The sequence below is a fragment of the Geotrypetes seraphini genome, chromosome 8, assembly GCF_902459505.1.
Source record: "Geotrypetes seraphini chromosome 8, aGeoSer1.1, whole genome shotgun sequence".
In the NCBI taxonomy this organism is placed as follows: domain Eukaryota; kingdom Metazoa; phylum Chordata; class Amphibia; order Gymnophiona; family Dermophiidae; genus Geotrypetes; species Geotrypetes seraphini.
The window spans coordinates 138,378,092-138,392,125 of record NC_047091.1 but is presented as its reverse complement, the minus strand read 5'-3'; the positions used below and the strand labels follow the sequence as shown (position 1 = coordinate 138,392,125).

At 34.5% G+C, this 14,034-nt stretch overlaps 1 protein-coding gene across 1 annotated transcript in view; it reads right to left on the bottom strand.

The window, feature by feature from the left end:
* Positions 1 to 2,464: 2,464 nt before the first annotated feature.
* Positions 2,465 to 14,034, bottom strand: part of DGCR8 (DGCR8 microprocessor complex subunit) — a 105,938-nt gene continuing 94,368 nt past the window's right edge. Inside the window, exon 14 of the mRNA XM_033956792.1 lies at positions 2,465 to 4,443. Coding sequence (XP_033812683.1) covers positions 4,360 to 4,443 — 84 coding nt within the window. The 3' untranslated portion in view covers positions 2,465 to 4,359. The remainder of the gene's footprint in view (positions 4,444 to 14,034) is intronic.

Sequence of the window (14,034 nt, the reverse complement as noted above, 5' to 3'; positions counted from 1 at the left end):
GTGAAGCAGCATTTGCATATATCAGTATTTCTTTAGTTTATCTTCACAAAAGGATTCTATTAAAAGCAGGACTTTCAAGAACAACATTGTTTGGTTTGCTAAGATAACTGGTTTCTTGGGCTAAAGGGCATGGAAATAAGACATTCATAGTGAAAATCCAGAAAACTGGTCCAGATTGCAGAGCTCCAGGGTTAAAGTGAAAGACATTTAGTCAAGCTATATTGATAACACGTTTGCTATCATCATGATCTACTTAAAAAGCATTAGAACAAAAATCAAGAGTTTAGGAAGGTAATGTGATCGCACTGAGTGAACACTTCTCTTTTTAATTAAACCCCCCCCCAAAAAACAAAACAAAACAAAAAAAAAAACAGCAGAAAAATCTAGAAAATCTCTTTGGACATAAATATATATTAAGGGAGAACCAGGCAAGCTACGAGCCACTTATTTAATAATATCACCGAAACTGTTAATAAAAAGGATGAATAAGATTTTTGTTTTTGGACACCAGGTTTGCTCTGTACAATTCTAATTCAAAGCTCTAAAACACGCACACAGCTTTAACCCGTAACTGACATCAAGCATTACAAGACAAAGTTTAAGACAGAGCTTGGACTCACACAGTGGAAAAGCGTTTGTGCAGAAGCAAAAGCAAAAAAAAAATTAAACATCCTCTGAACTCACAGCAGCTCATGCGTATGTGCAAATGCAAGACTTGTGCTCCAAACAATAGTAAACATTAAAACACAAATACTTCACGACATTGTGACAAGAAAACAGCAGTTAAGGTCATTTGTTCCAGCAGTTATTGCAGTTTTTCAAAGTTACTTTCTGGATATTTAGCTTATCCAGTTACCAAAGCAGTAACAGAGTTCTGATAACATCCTTAAGAAAGCAGATATTTGGACTTTGGCTTTGGTTCGCTGCATCTATAAGCTAGAAGCTCGATCCAGACACAAAGAGGGTTGATTCAAAGATCACAAAAAAGGCTGCACCTTCCACTTCACACTTAGTGTGAATGATCCTGGCAATGGCCAGCTTCATCAAAGTCTTACAACTGGCTAAAATCAAGATATCCACAAAACAAATGTCTCCATAATTCAGAATATTAATAGATTAACTCTGCGGTAAATAGCATAGAGCTAACTTGAAGGGGTAGAAAGACTTTTGTGCTAAAAACTACCAAATGAAAATAAAAAAAGTTACTTACTATATCTAATGCATGATAGGCACAGAAGCTGCACTGGCAGCTTCCAGCTTTTCAGAGTGCTGGAGAGGCGGCACAAACCATATTATTGGCTAATATCTGACCTCTCTCTTCTCCTTACGTGCATATCATACTGCAATAAAATATTATATCATTTATACAATGAATAACTGAGAACAGTAAAACCACCTCTATGAATTGAACATCTCTCAGAATTGCAAAGTAGAAAATTAATTTTGTAAACAGAATTCATTGTCGCTGTACCTGAATGTACCTTACAGAAACATATCCACTCTTATCAGCACTAATTCTATATACTGAAATCTTGTTATATCTTTTTATGTAAAGCTATGCAATGCTCACTCATTGACAGCAGGTAAAGGCCAAATGGCCCATTCATTCTGCCCATCCGCAGCACCCACTATCTCCTTCTTTCCCTAAGAGATCCCATGTGCCTGTCTCACGCTTTCTTTGATTCAGAGACAGTCTTTGCCTCTACCACCTCTACTGGTTCCATGCATCTACCATCCTTTCTGTTAAAAAAAGTATTTCCTTAGATTACTCCTGAGCCCATCACCTCTTAACCTCATTCTATGCCCTCTCACTCTGGAGTTTCCTTTCAATCGCCTCATGCCTATTTATGCCACATAAGTATTTAAATGTCTCTGTCAAATCTCGCCTCTTCCACCTTTCCTCCAAAGTATACACTCGTATTTAGATTCTTTAAGTCTGTCTCCATAAGTCTTATAACGAAGACCATCAACCATTTTAGTTGCCTTCCTCTGGACTGACTCCATCCTTTTTATATCTTTTTGAAGGTGTGGCCTCCAGAATTGTACATAATATTCTAAATGAGGTCTCACCAGAGTCTTATACAGGGGCATCAATACCTCCTTTTTTCTACTGGCCGTTCCATTCACCTTGAACTATCACTACAAAGACACAAGCTAAATACCAAGGGGTCCTTTTACTAAGGTGTGCTAAATGTTACATAGTACTACTATTCACTTATTTAGCACTGAAAGGTGTACACAGTTTGATATTTATAGACGGTCGGTCCCTGCTCGGAAGAGCTTACAATCTAACTTGGACAGACAGAACCCAAGATGAGGAGTTAGGAGTCAAAAGCACCCTTAAAGAGGTGGGCTTTTAGCATAGCCTACTGTATACCTACCAGGGCTGTGGAGTCGGTAGATAAATGTTCCGACTCCGACTCCTCGACTCCGACTCCACAGCACTGGTTAATTTTCAGATCGTTAAAATAGAATGTCAAGTTGAGAGAAATGAGCATTTTCGACACCACCTTATTTTTGCTTTTAATCAAGGTTCTAAGGCCACAGAAGCTGCTCGCAACATTTGTGCTGTGTATATAGTGAGTGCTATAGCTGAAAAAATCGCTCGTTATTGGTATGCCAAGTTCAAAAATGGAGTCGGTAGATAAATGTTCCGACTCCGACTCCAGGTACCCAAAATTTCCTCCGACTCTGACTCCTCGACTCCGACTCCACAGCCCTGATACCTACTGGAGGCATGGCACGTCACGCACCTTAGTAAAATGACCCCTAAACTTAATTTCACTCTTCTATGGAAAATGTGCAAATACTTAGCTGAAAGTATAGCATGCTGAATCTTACATTTGGTGCATGCTGTATATCCTCAGAAGGCTGGCATATGGAGTCAAGGAGCTAATGGGTCAGCCAGGAAGGATTAGCTTATTTACATTTAAAAGCATAAAATGTTAACTGTCCACATAGCTCTTTAATAGCACCAATTACAGAGCAACTGCGTTCAGCTTGCTACAGTAGGACAGAACAGCAAATAGAGTACCGATGAAATGAAACACTGGAAATGGTGCCTTCAGATTATGTTTTTTAACATACTGGTAAATGTGATGGCAAAAATAAAAAGCATGTTTTAAGTTGTGACATTAGGAATGAATCCATCATGGTACAGCAGAGCTAGGGGACCAAATTCAAGCCTTCGGCCTGGATCAAAGCTTCCATTTTATAACTGACACCAAAGTTAACTTCCCTTTCTAAAACCAGTAACAGACGGGGGGTGGGGGGGAAGGGGGGGTAGGGTATCAAAGCTTTGCTTTTTCAACATTTATATTTCTGATTTAATTGAAGATAGAAAATAATGTAATATTTAATACAATCCAGAAGAAGGTAACTAGACAATGCCATCTTCATAAAAGCTACCAGTGTTCCGTATTAGCAAGTGCATAAATCTGTTCGTTCTATGGGTAAACTACAGTAATATGTAATGCCTAGAAAAAAGTGTGTCAAAGAATGACAGGGAAAATGGCCTCTTGAAAACTCGACTTTCCTTTCTATTTATGCTGGCACAGCATGTTCAAATGATTTGCTTGTCATTTCCATGTAAATTTCTGCACTAAAGCTAACAAATACCCAGCAACTTCACTAAACATACAAAATGTAACAGGGACAGCAACTGATAAGCAAAGCCCAAGCACCTCGGTTATTTCCAATGCCAGCAAACGAGGCATAAAGTATACAAACGGTCCAACTTTTCCCAGCCCAAGTAAGATACATCAGTTTTTCTCACAAGTCACTTGTACCAATCTTCTCAAGGGTTGTTCTTCAACACTGCCAGGCATCCACAATCATTAAAGTTCCTGACAACCCCAATCCCCATTCAGCGTTTACTGGCCTAATGTCCAGTCTTAAAAGTATCATCCCTCCTAAATTTCATCACAGAATTCAAAAGTGTCATGTCAGTGCATATAGGGTTATGTGCTAATTTGCAACAAAAACCTTACATATAACAGAAAAACAAAATGTTGGGCAGATCTGTATACATAAATACATTTTAGTGTATCAAATCTTCTCCTCAATGGATATCTGAACAGAAAGTGCTTTACTGTTATTGTGTGGACATGCCTGCAATTCAATTGTGCATCTCCATATGGGAAAAAAAATTCATTATTTGGGGACTTTTGACCATTTACAAAATCACTCATCTTATGAGGTAACAACTTTCATTAGTAGTAATAGTGCCCTGATGGTGCAAAAATACATATCACTGAAGCAGCCAGTTTTGTATTTTTCAATTAATATCAACTCTTAACTGGTTTAATTGAAGAAAAGATTTGCCCGAAGTCTTTATTGCTCCCTCAGTGGATTTTCTGGTCAGACATCGACAGTACACAGAGGTTCACTTCCAGGCTGGGCAGATTCTACTATAGTCATTGTGGGCTTTCTTCGAGTCTCCTCCTAGAAAAGAAAACAGGTACTGGTTGATTTTTATTTCCCCTTTTCCCCAAGCAAATCATTATCCTTTCCAACAATCCTTGAGGCTCAGTTATTTTGGGCCTATATAGTGGCACCTGGCTTACTCTAGTGGCAAACCTACTCTGAATGACCAAAAAAGTCAGAGAAACAATCTAATGATGCTCACAAAAAACTTCAGAGACATCATACACATCTTGTTTCTCCTTAATATCACTTTCAAGGATAGTCAGGATTTGTGGCAGGATTGGTTTACTCTGAGCACTAGTGTCCTCAATTTCTCTGGCTAATGGACCTAAACTATTTTCACAGATTTTGAGTTTTCTGTTATGAAAGTAATTTGTTCAGCCCTCCCATTATTTCTAGCCCAAGGATAAAGCTGCTAATTTGGCTGGGCAAAGACAGCAAATTTAATGAGAAAAAAGGAGAATGCTCTTTACTGAAGGACCAATATGATGTGAAATGTTAAGCAAAATTGGTCTGAACATGTTTATCTTCAGAAAACAGGAAGGCAGTTTACAGAGTTTAAAAATATCTTCCAAATAAAGACTTCTTCTTCAATACTTAATGGTATGTAAGTTTCTAGTACTTAACTATTATGTGGGCCACACAATTTCTTTCACAATAATTTAAGAATGTAAGAAACTGCAAAAATTCACATCTGCAGTCCTTCCAGGACAGGAAATCGAGCAATGGAAGATTATGTTCTTACCTGGATAATCTTATTTCTGTTAAAGGACATAGCAGTCTGTATTCTAGGTGAATTACTTCTGGTTGCAAGCTGCTTGCATGCCAATCACATCTTTCAGCTCCTCCTCCTTCACCAGTGGAATATACTGCCCTCTTCAGTTTGTACTAGAGAATTGCGTGGGGACAGAAATCCATCCCGCCCGTCCTCACCAAAATCCCCTCCATCCCTGCCCATCCCCTTTAAAAGTTACCTGTCCCCATTAAAAGCAGCAATTACTTTTGACAGTTTTGATTTTTTTTTTAAGTCTTAGTTTATTTAACCTATTGTAATAAATTTTACGTTACGCTGGTTACAATCATAATTATTTTAGCAAAGTTTTGTATTATTCACCATTATCATTTACAGCTATTGTAAACATAATGTAAATAAATCATAAGTCTGTAAATTCAAATATTTTGTGTTCCTGGCTCTTTATTAGTCCATACAGACTGTTTATCCACTGTCTATGTCATTTTTGGAATGTCCTGTCATCCAGGACACACACTAGGAAAAGGTTAAACCAACAATAAAATACAATATAAACAAATAACAGTGAACAGAAATAAGGATTGCATACATCACCGGAAAGAATTAGAATAGACATTAAGTCATGTGACTGTAGGGTCAACCATTTCTTGTTAAAAGAAATAAGAGTTGGATGTTTTGGCAATAAAAAAGCTCATATCTGTAGAGCAAACAAATCTGGTTCCACCATCTGGCATAGGTAACTTGTGAGAGGTCCCCTCAAGATCCACAAATGGTTTTTAATGCAGCAATGAGTAAAGAATCAAACAATACAGTATCAAAATCATTTAAAGCAGAATTGAGAGGCACTTTTCAGGACAATGATTGCAAAAGAAAAATGTGCCAAAACTGAACTGGAAACCCAAAAACAAACTCAGCAAGCACTTTATTTTGTACTACACACAATTGGTGGCATAATCATGAGAGGAGGCTGGGCCTCCCACTTTGAGCTTAGCCTCCCCTCAAAATGAACATCTCCCTTGCTGTAGCTGGTGGGACATTTTGTTTTTCCATCACCTTGGTCCCAGTTTCTGCTTTTTATCTATCTTCTGCTAATTCTCTTTCCAGGCCTTGGGAACCCCGGTTCCATCCCCACAGGAGTCCCGTAGACCTGGGGGGATCCCTGCGGGATTCCTGCAATCCCAGTTCCTATGCAGACCTCTAGTTTGTACCAAAGCAAATAATATCCACTATAACAGAAGAAAGCAGAAGGAGGGGCATGGGGAACTTCCGTGAATAAATAATACATTTCTGTTCTGCTCTGTAACTCATGAAAAAGAACAATAATTAGTATGAACTAATAACATAGATGTATCAACAAACCACTCTGCTGTGTACAACTAACACAAATACATATGGAGCTCAGGAACTCAACAACTTAATGATTTATTAGCCATATATGATTACATGTTCTTCCAACTGACAAGTAAAAAAACTCCAGTTCTGGACTATAGATTTATCTGAGGCAGGCACACTGAAAATGGACAGGGCAGGCCTTACAGACTCCTATGTCCTTTAACAGAAAGATTATTATCCAGGTAAGAACCCGATCTTCCATTCTGTATCAAGGACATAGGCGTCTGTACTCTAGGTGATGTACCAAAGCAGTGAGACACCTAGGGTGGGACAGATGAGACTGCCCACAAAATCGATGACCCAAAAGTGGTGTCCTCCCGAGCTGCTAGGTTCACTCTGTAGAATCTTGTAAAGGTATGGAGAGTAGAGCAGGTAGCTGCTCTACAGATCTCTTTGGGTGGCACTGGGTCTCTGCCCAGGAAGCCATCACACTTCTAGTCAAATGAGCTTTGAGAGAAATAGGTGGCTATTTGCCACAGGCAATGTACATCGACAAAATTGCTTTTTTTTATTGTTTTATAAATCTTTATTCATTTTCTTATGTTACAACAAGTGTTTTAAATAAATTCATTATAAACTTGAATAATCACACTTGATTAACTTACAGATTAATATCAAATTTAAAATTTCTTTAGAAAATCAATATTTTATAAAGTTATAATATTATGTAAGAAATTTAAATTAATATAATTATTATTGAATATAATAATTTCCCCTCCCTCCCTCCCTCCCTATCAATACTGAATGAGAAATCTTTATTCATTTTCATATGTTACATCAACAATATAAATTCATACTAATATTTCAGAAAACTAAATTTATATAATTCTTAGTTAATATAATAATATCCCATCCCCTCCCCCCTCCCTTCTATTCAGTAATACATGAATAAAATTTTTAAATGCTATTCTTTCCATATTTCATATTATAAATCAAGTATTAATATATTATATAATATTTAGAGATATGATCCCTTTTTCTTCTAATCAAATTCTATACATGGGAAAATTAATCATTCTTTACAATATTCAGTTAATGGTCTCCATATTTTTTGAAATTTATCTATATGTCCTTTTTGTGTTGCTATAGTGAGCTCCATTTTGTATATATGACATACAGAATTCCACCAGAATGTATAATTTAATCTGTCATGTTTTTTCCAATTGAATGTGATTTGTTGTATTGCTATTCCAGTTAAAACAAAAAGAAGTTTGTTATTACTTGATGATATTTGACTTCTTGCTCTCATAGTTGTTCCAAATAATATGGTATCATATGTCAAGGCTACCGGATTTTCTAACATCCTATTTATTTGGGGCCAGATTGATTTCCAGAATGTTAAGATGAATGGACAATAGAATAAAAGATGATCTAATGTCCCAATTTCAACATGACAATGCCAGCATCTATTTGACCTAGAGCTATCTATTTTTTGTAATCGAACAGGGGTCCAGAAAGCTCTATGTAAAAGAAAAAACCAAGTTTGTCTCATAGATGCTGATACCGTACATTTTAGCCTCCAAGACCAAAGTCGTGGCCATTGAGATGCACTAATTTGGTGCTTTATCTCAATGCTCCAAATGTCTCTAAGACCATTTTTTGGTTTTTTATTTATATAACCGGATATTAATTTATACCACTGTGCAGCTTCATGACCTGTTGAATTAATCTGGAAACACAGGAATTCCAAACTGTGATAATTAGTAAGATTTTTCCATTCAGGGAACCCTACCTGAATGGATTGCTTCAATTGCAACCATTTAAAATATTGTGTTTTTTTAAGATCAAATTTATGTTGCAATTGTGAAAACTCCAGCATCTTTCCATTTTTTATTATATCATCTAAAATACGAATACCTGCTGTCATCCAGTTTTTCCAGATTATTTTGAAACCGCCTATTTTGATCTTGGGGTTTAACCAAATCGTTTGAGTTGTTGATTTACTAATTGGAATAGGAGTTAGATTACTTATATATCTTAAAGTTTTCCATGTATCCATGAATATTTTATGTTCTTTGTATAGCCTTGGCATTTTGATACTAACTACATGACTGAGACGTAAAGGAAACATGAGTCTCCATTCAAGCCAGAACCAATCTGGAATATTATCAGTGGGCTCTGGGAGGATCCAATACATACCTTGACGTAAAATATAGGCTTGATGATACCTATAGAAGTTGGGAAAATTTACCCCTCCCTCCGCAATTGGTCTTTGTAATGTCACTAAAGCAATTCTGGGATTTTTCCCAAGCCAAATAAATTTTGTCAATACCTTATTTAACTTTGTATAAAAAGATTCTTGAAAGAAAACTGGTATCATTCCCATTTGGTAACAAACTACAAGTAAGATCATCATTTTAACTGTTTGTACTCTTCCCCACCAAGATAAATGTAAAGGATTCCATTGTTCACACATCTCTGTCACTTTTTGTAATAAACATTTTTCATTAATTTTCATTGTGTCTTCTAAATCTTTTGAAATCCAAATTCCAAGATATTTAATAGTATCCTCCTTCCAAACAAAAGAGAATGTATTAAATAAACCTTTTGTACAGTGTACATTTAATGGAAGTATTTCTGATTTATTCCAATTTATCTTATACCCTGAAAACTTTCCGAATTTATCAATTAGTTCAAGCAATTGTGGAATGGTGGATTCTGGATTCCTCAAATATAATAATAAATCATCAGCATAAGCTGATATTTTGTATTCTCTATCTGAATGAGGTATACCTTGTATTTCCTTTACTTGTTGGATTGCTAATATTAAGGGTTCTAAAACTATATCAAACAGTAAAGGAGACAAGGGACATGCTTGTCTAACTCCTCTCTGTAGATTAAATTTTTCTGAAAATGTATTATTTATATATAATCTAGCAGAGGGGGAGCTATATAATGTTTGTATCATTTGTATGAATCCAGGACTTATACCAAACCATTCCATAGCCTGATACATAAATGTCCATTCTATTCTATCAAAAGCCTTTTCTGCATCTAAAGAAACAGCAAAAGTAGGCTCATTCATTTTCTTTGTTAAGTATAACATATGGAATGCTAATCTGGTATTATGAGATGAATGTCTTTGAGCAACGAATCCTGTTTGAGGCATACCTATAATATGGGGAAGAGCATTAGCCAATCTTAATGCAAGTATTTTTGCTAATATTTTTCCATCTACATTTATTAAAGATATTGGCCTATAGTTTGAAACCAATGTGGAATCTTTATTTGGCTTTGGTAAAACAATAATTAAAGATTCTGCTATAGTGCCATTTATACATCCTTTATTAAGTTGATATTGAAAAAGATTTAATAAATAGGGTAATAATAAATTTTGAAATGTTTTATAAAATTCCACTGTATATCCATCACCACCTGGAGCGGATCCAACTCTAAGGGATTTCAAAGCTGTTTCTAATTCTTTTAATGATATTGGCTCTTCCAAACTTCGTTTTATATGTTCAGGAACTTTTGGACCCTCTAACATTTTCAGAAATTCTAAACCATCTTTTTCTTTATTTAAATAAGTCTCGGAAGTATAAAGAGATTTATAAAATTTTAGAAATTGTTTTAAGATAGGTTCAATTTGTGTTAATGTGTCACCTTTTTCATCTTTTATAGCAATTATTTTTGATTTCTTTTTTTTCGCTTTGAGATAATTTGCCAATATTCTTCCCGACTTATTTGAGTTTCCATAATACAATGCCTGCTGGGAGAATAAATCTTTTCTTATTATCTTTGATGAGAATTCATTGTATTTTACTTTAAGTTTTAATAATTCTTGTTGTATATAATATTCCCATTTTTCTATTAATTTTGATTCTAAAATTTTTATTTCTGTTTCCAAATTAGAAAATTGTTTTCTATTTTGTTTATTAAGATAAGCCGAATAAGAAATAATTTGTCCTCTTATTGATACCTTAAAAGCATCCCATAATATTTCCCTAGAGATTTCATCTTTATCATTTATTTGAAAATAATCTTTCATTTTTGTTTGAAAATTCTCACAGAATATTGGGTCAGCAAGCAATGTATTATCAAATTTCCATATTGGTCTATTTGTATTTTGATCTGTGATTTTAATTTCAATCCACACTCCACCATGATCAGATAATATGATTGGATCAATGGCAGCTTGTGTTACTTGATGTGCTAGGTGTTTTGATATAAATATATAATCTATTCTTGAAAAAGAATTATGAACATGAGAACAGAAAGAAAATTCCCGTCCATTAAAATGAAGTATTCGCCAAATATCTGTCAAATTACAAGTTTGTACCAAATTATCTAGTCCCATCGATTTCATATATCTACTTGGGTTTTTGTCTAATAAAGGATCCATAACAGCATTAAAATCCCCAGCTACTATTAGATTTGAAGTAGCCAGTGGTAAGATCAGTTGTTGAAGAGTCTTAAAAAATTCATTTTGTTTTGAATTAGGGGCATATATATTAAACAACGTCATGGTTGTATTTCCCATGCATATTTCCACTTTTACCCATCTGCCATGAACATCTGATTCTTTTAATTTAAATAAAGCTGAGCATTTTTTATTCACTAGAATAGCAACACCTGCTTTTTTCCCTATGGCTGGTGAATAAAAACAATGCTTTATCCAACCACCTGTCAACTTATTAGATTCAATGTTTGAAAGGTGGGTCTCTTGTATGCAACATATATCTGCATTTTGCCTTTTTAAGAACAGTAATGCTTTTTTCCTTTTTATAACATGATTTAGACCATTAACATTCAAAGATATTATTTTAAGAGACATTTATAATTATAGTTTTTATAATATATTTTCTATATAATGATATATATTGTTTTTTATTAATATATTTTCCCAATATATTTAATAAATTATAATTTCCTTTTATTATTTCTATATATCCTATATATCTTTCTTTCCCATTCCCTCCCGTATCCCTATTTCCCTCCCTCCCCTCCCCCCTCTTATTAAATACGATTACTTGGGTACGCAAGATGAGGTTAGGTTAAAATAACTCCCCCAAGCTAAATTAAAATATTCTTTATTTACTACTAATAATTTATCTCCCTTTATCTAATATATTTCCTATATATCTAGCAAATAAATAATTTTCTTATATAAATTTTATATAAAAAGTTAATGTATTTAAATCCATATAAGAAAATATTATCTTATCTTTTGATAAATCTATATAAGATTTATCAATGAGATTTACAATCTTGCATAAATTTATCAAGAATCAACTTTACATTCATTATACTGATATCTAATAATATTATTATTTTAATAGTACTATGTGGATCATGAAGTGGAGTCTGTGTGTCTTAAAATGTCTTTATATAGGTATGTTTGTTGCAATCAGTCTATTTTTCAACCTTTACTCCAATTTGTGTTGTGAGGAAGAGATTTAGGTAAAATTCCCAGTTGTAAGACTCCTAGATTCTTTTCTTTCCCCCAATTTCTGTCTCCAAAAATGTTTTTGTGTTGCCTATTCAGTTCAACCTTGTAGGATTAAGTATTCCTCTCTCATTGTTTCTGCTAAATAGTCCAAGACATTCATCATTCCCTCAAGAGAGCAAGTAATGAAGATGTTTCCTGACTAGGGACTTGATTTTATTTTTGTCAGTATTGAGGACAGCCCGTCAGTCAAAGTGCCAGAGAAATAAAAGCGCTGAATAACTTTGAAGCTAGTTCAGTATTTGAGAAGGAGAAAATCAGTTACACCTTACATACAGCACAGTCTTTTTGGATTTATTCTGTGTTATTCCAGACTGAATCTTCTCTCTTTCATAACAAACTTAGCAACATTTTAGAATCAAAACGGAAGCACTTCCTATTACAGGATATTCTCTCTGTCAACCAATCTCTTTTTGTTTTGTATTTTGTAACTCCCCAGCAGCGTGATTGGAGATTTTTCCTGTCCATCAACCACATTTCCTGTTTGTATATAACCACTCCCATATTTAGTTACCATATTTACTTCTCTGTAAATTTTTCATTCGGATCTCCATTTAATCCACGTTTTCTTCTGTAAGTACATTTTCTTCAAAATGTTTATAAAACTTTCCTTTAAAAAGTATAAGTTTATGTACTTTTATAAAGTTTGTTTTATTTCTTTTATTTCCTTCATAGAATGTTAGTTTTGTATAGTTCCATGTGTGTGCTGCAGCACATGTAGTTTCAGTCTGTTGTTTTTTGAATCCACTTCAAAGTTCTAGATTTTAACTGTAAGTCATATTATTAATAAAATCAATTCTTATATGGTGAATATTTTAGTAAAGTATTAACAGATTTATACATACTCATTTTTCTCATTAGGTTTTTCATTAAGATGTTTAGGATGTCATGGGTTGTTCATATTGATCCAGAAATTCTTGTAGTTTTGCTGGATCTGTAAAATTCTGAGTTTTATTTGCAATAGTGATCTTCATTATTGCTGGATAAAGGAGCCCATATCTAGCTCCTAAAGATTTCAGTTGTGGTCTCATATCTAAAAATTTTTTCCTTTTTAATGCAGTTTCCCTCGCAAAGTCAGGGACAATATGTATTTTTGAATCTTGACATTTGAGATTTTTATTTTCTTTAGCTAATTGACAGATTTCCAGCGCTTGTTGATGTCTCAGTAGTTTGAATATTAATGTCCTTGGTCCAGTTTGTGAAGTTTTCCTTTGTGTTGGTATCCGGTGTGCCCTTTCGATTTCCAGTGGTGTTTTAAATTTTAATGGTAGCACTTTAGGTAGAAAGTGTTCCAAAAAAGTAATAGGATTATTTTTTTCTACCCCTTCCGGTATTCCTATTATTCTTAAATTATTTCTTCTTTCACGGTTCCGGCTGTCTTCAAGGTCTTTTTTAATTTCTTCTACCTCTTTCCATATGATTTTGTTTTGTCTTGCATTTAGATTAAGTTGTTCAAAGTTATCCTCTATTAGGTTTATTCTGTTTTCTGTCACTTCCACTCTTTTAGTTAAGGCTGCTGCATCTTCAATAGCTTTTTGTAGTTTTTTGTTGCTGTCCAGAACAATTTCTTTAATTTGTCTTAATTCTTCCATTACATCGAGGTTGTCATCTGATGGCAGTGGAGCTTTTGAAGGAGTGATGCTTGGCTCCGGTTTTGATCGTTTATTACTTCCTGTACCGGATCCTCCTGCTCCTAAATCGCTTTTGTTCTGTTTGCTAGACGTCATTGTATTTCAATATTTAGATATTTTTCTTTTGAATTTTGATTTTTTTTGTAGTAATTTCAAAAATTATAGCTTTTGATCATGGAGCTATTCGTTTACCCGACCATCGGAATGCGCGTCCAAGCCACGCCCCACATCGACAAAATTGCCATATGAATCCATCTGGCAATAGATGCCTTGGAAACTGGTCTGCTTCTTCTTGACTGACTGGTTAGGACAAAAAGATGGTCGGAAAGTCAAAAGTTATTGGTCCATTCCAAACAATGGAGTAAAACTCTCCATACATCCAGTCTTCT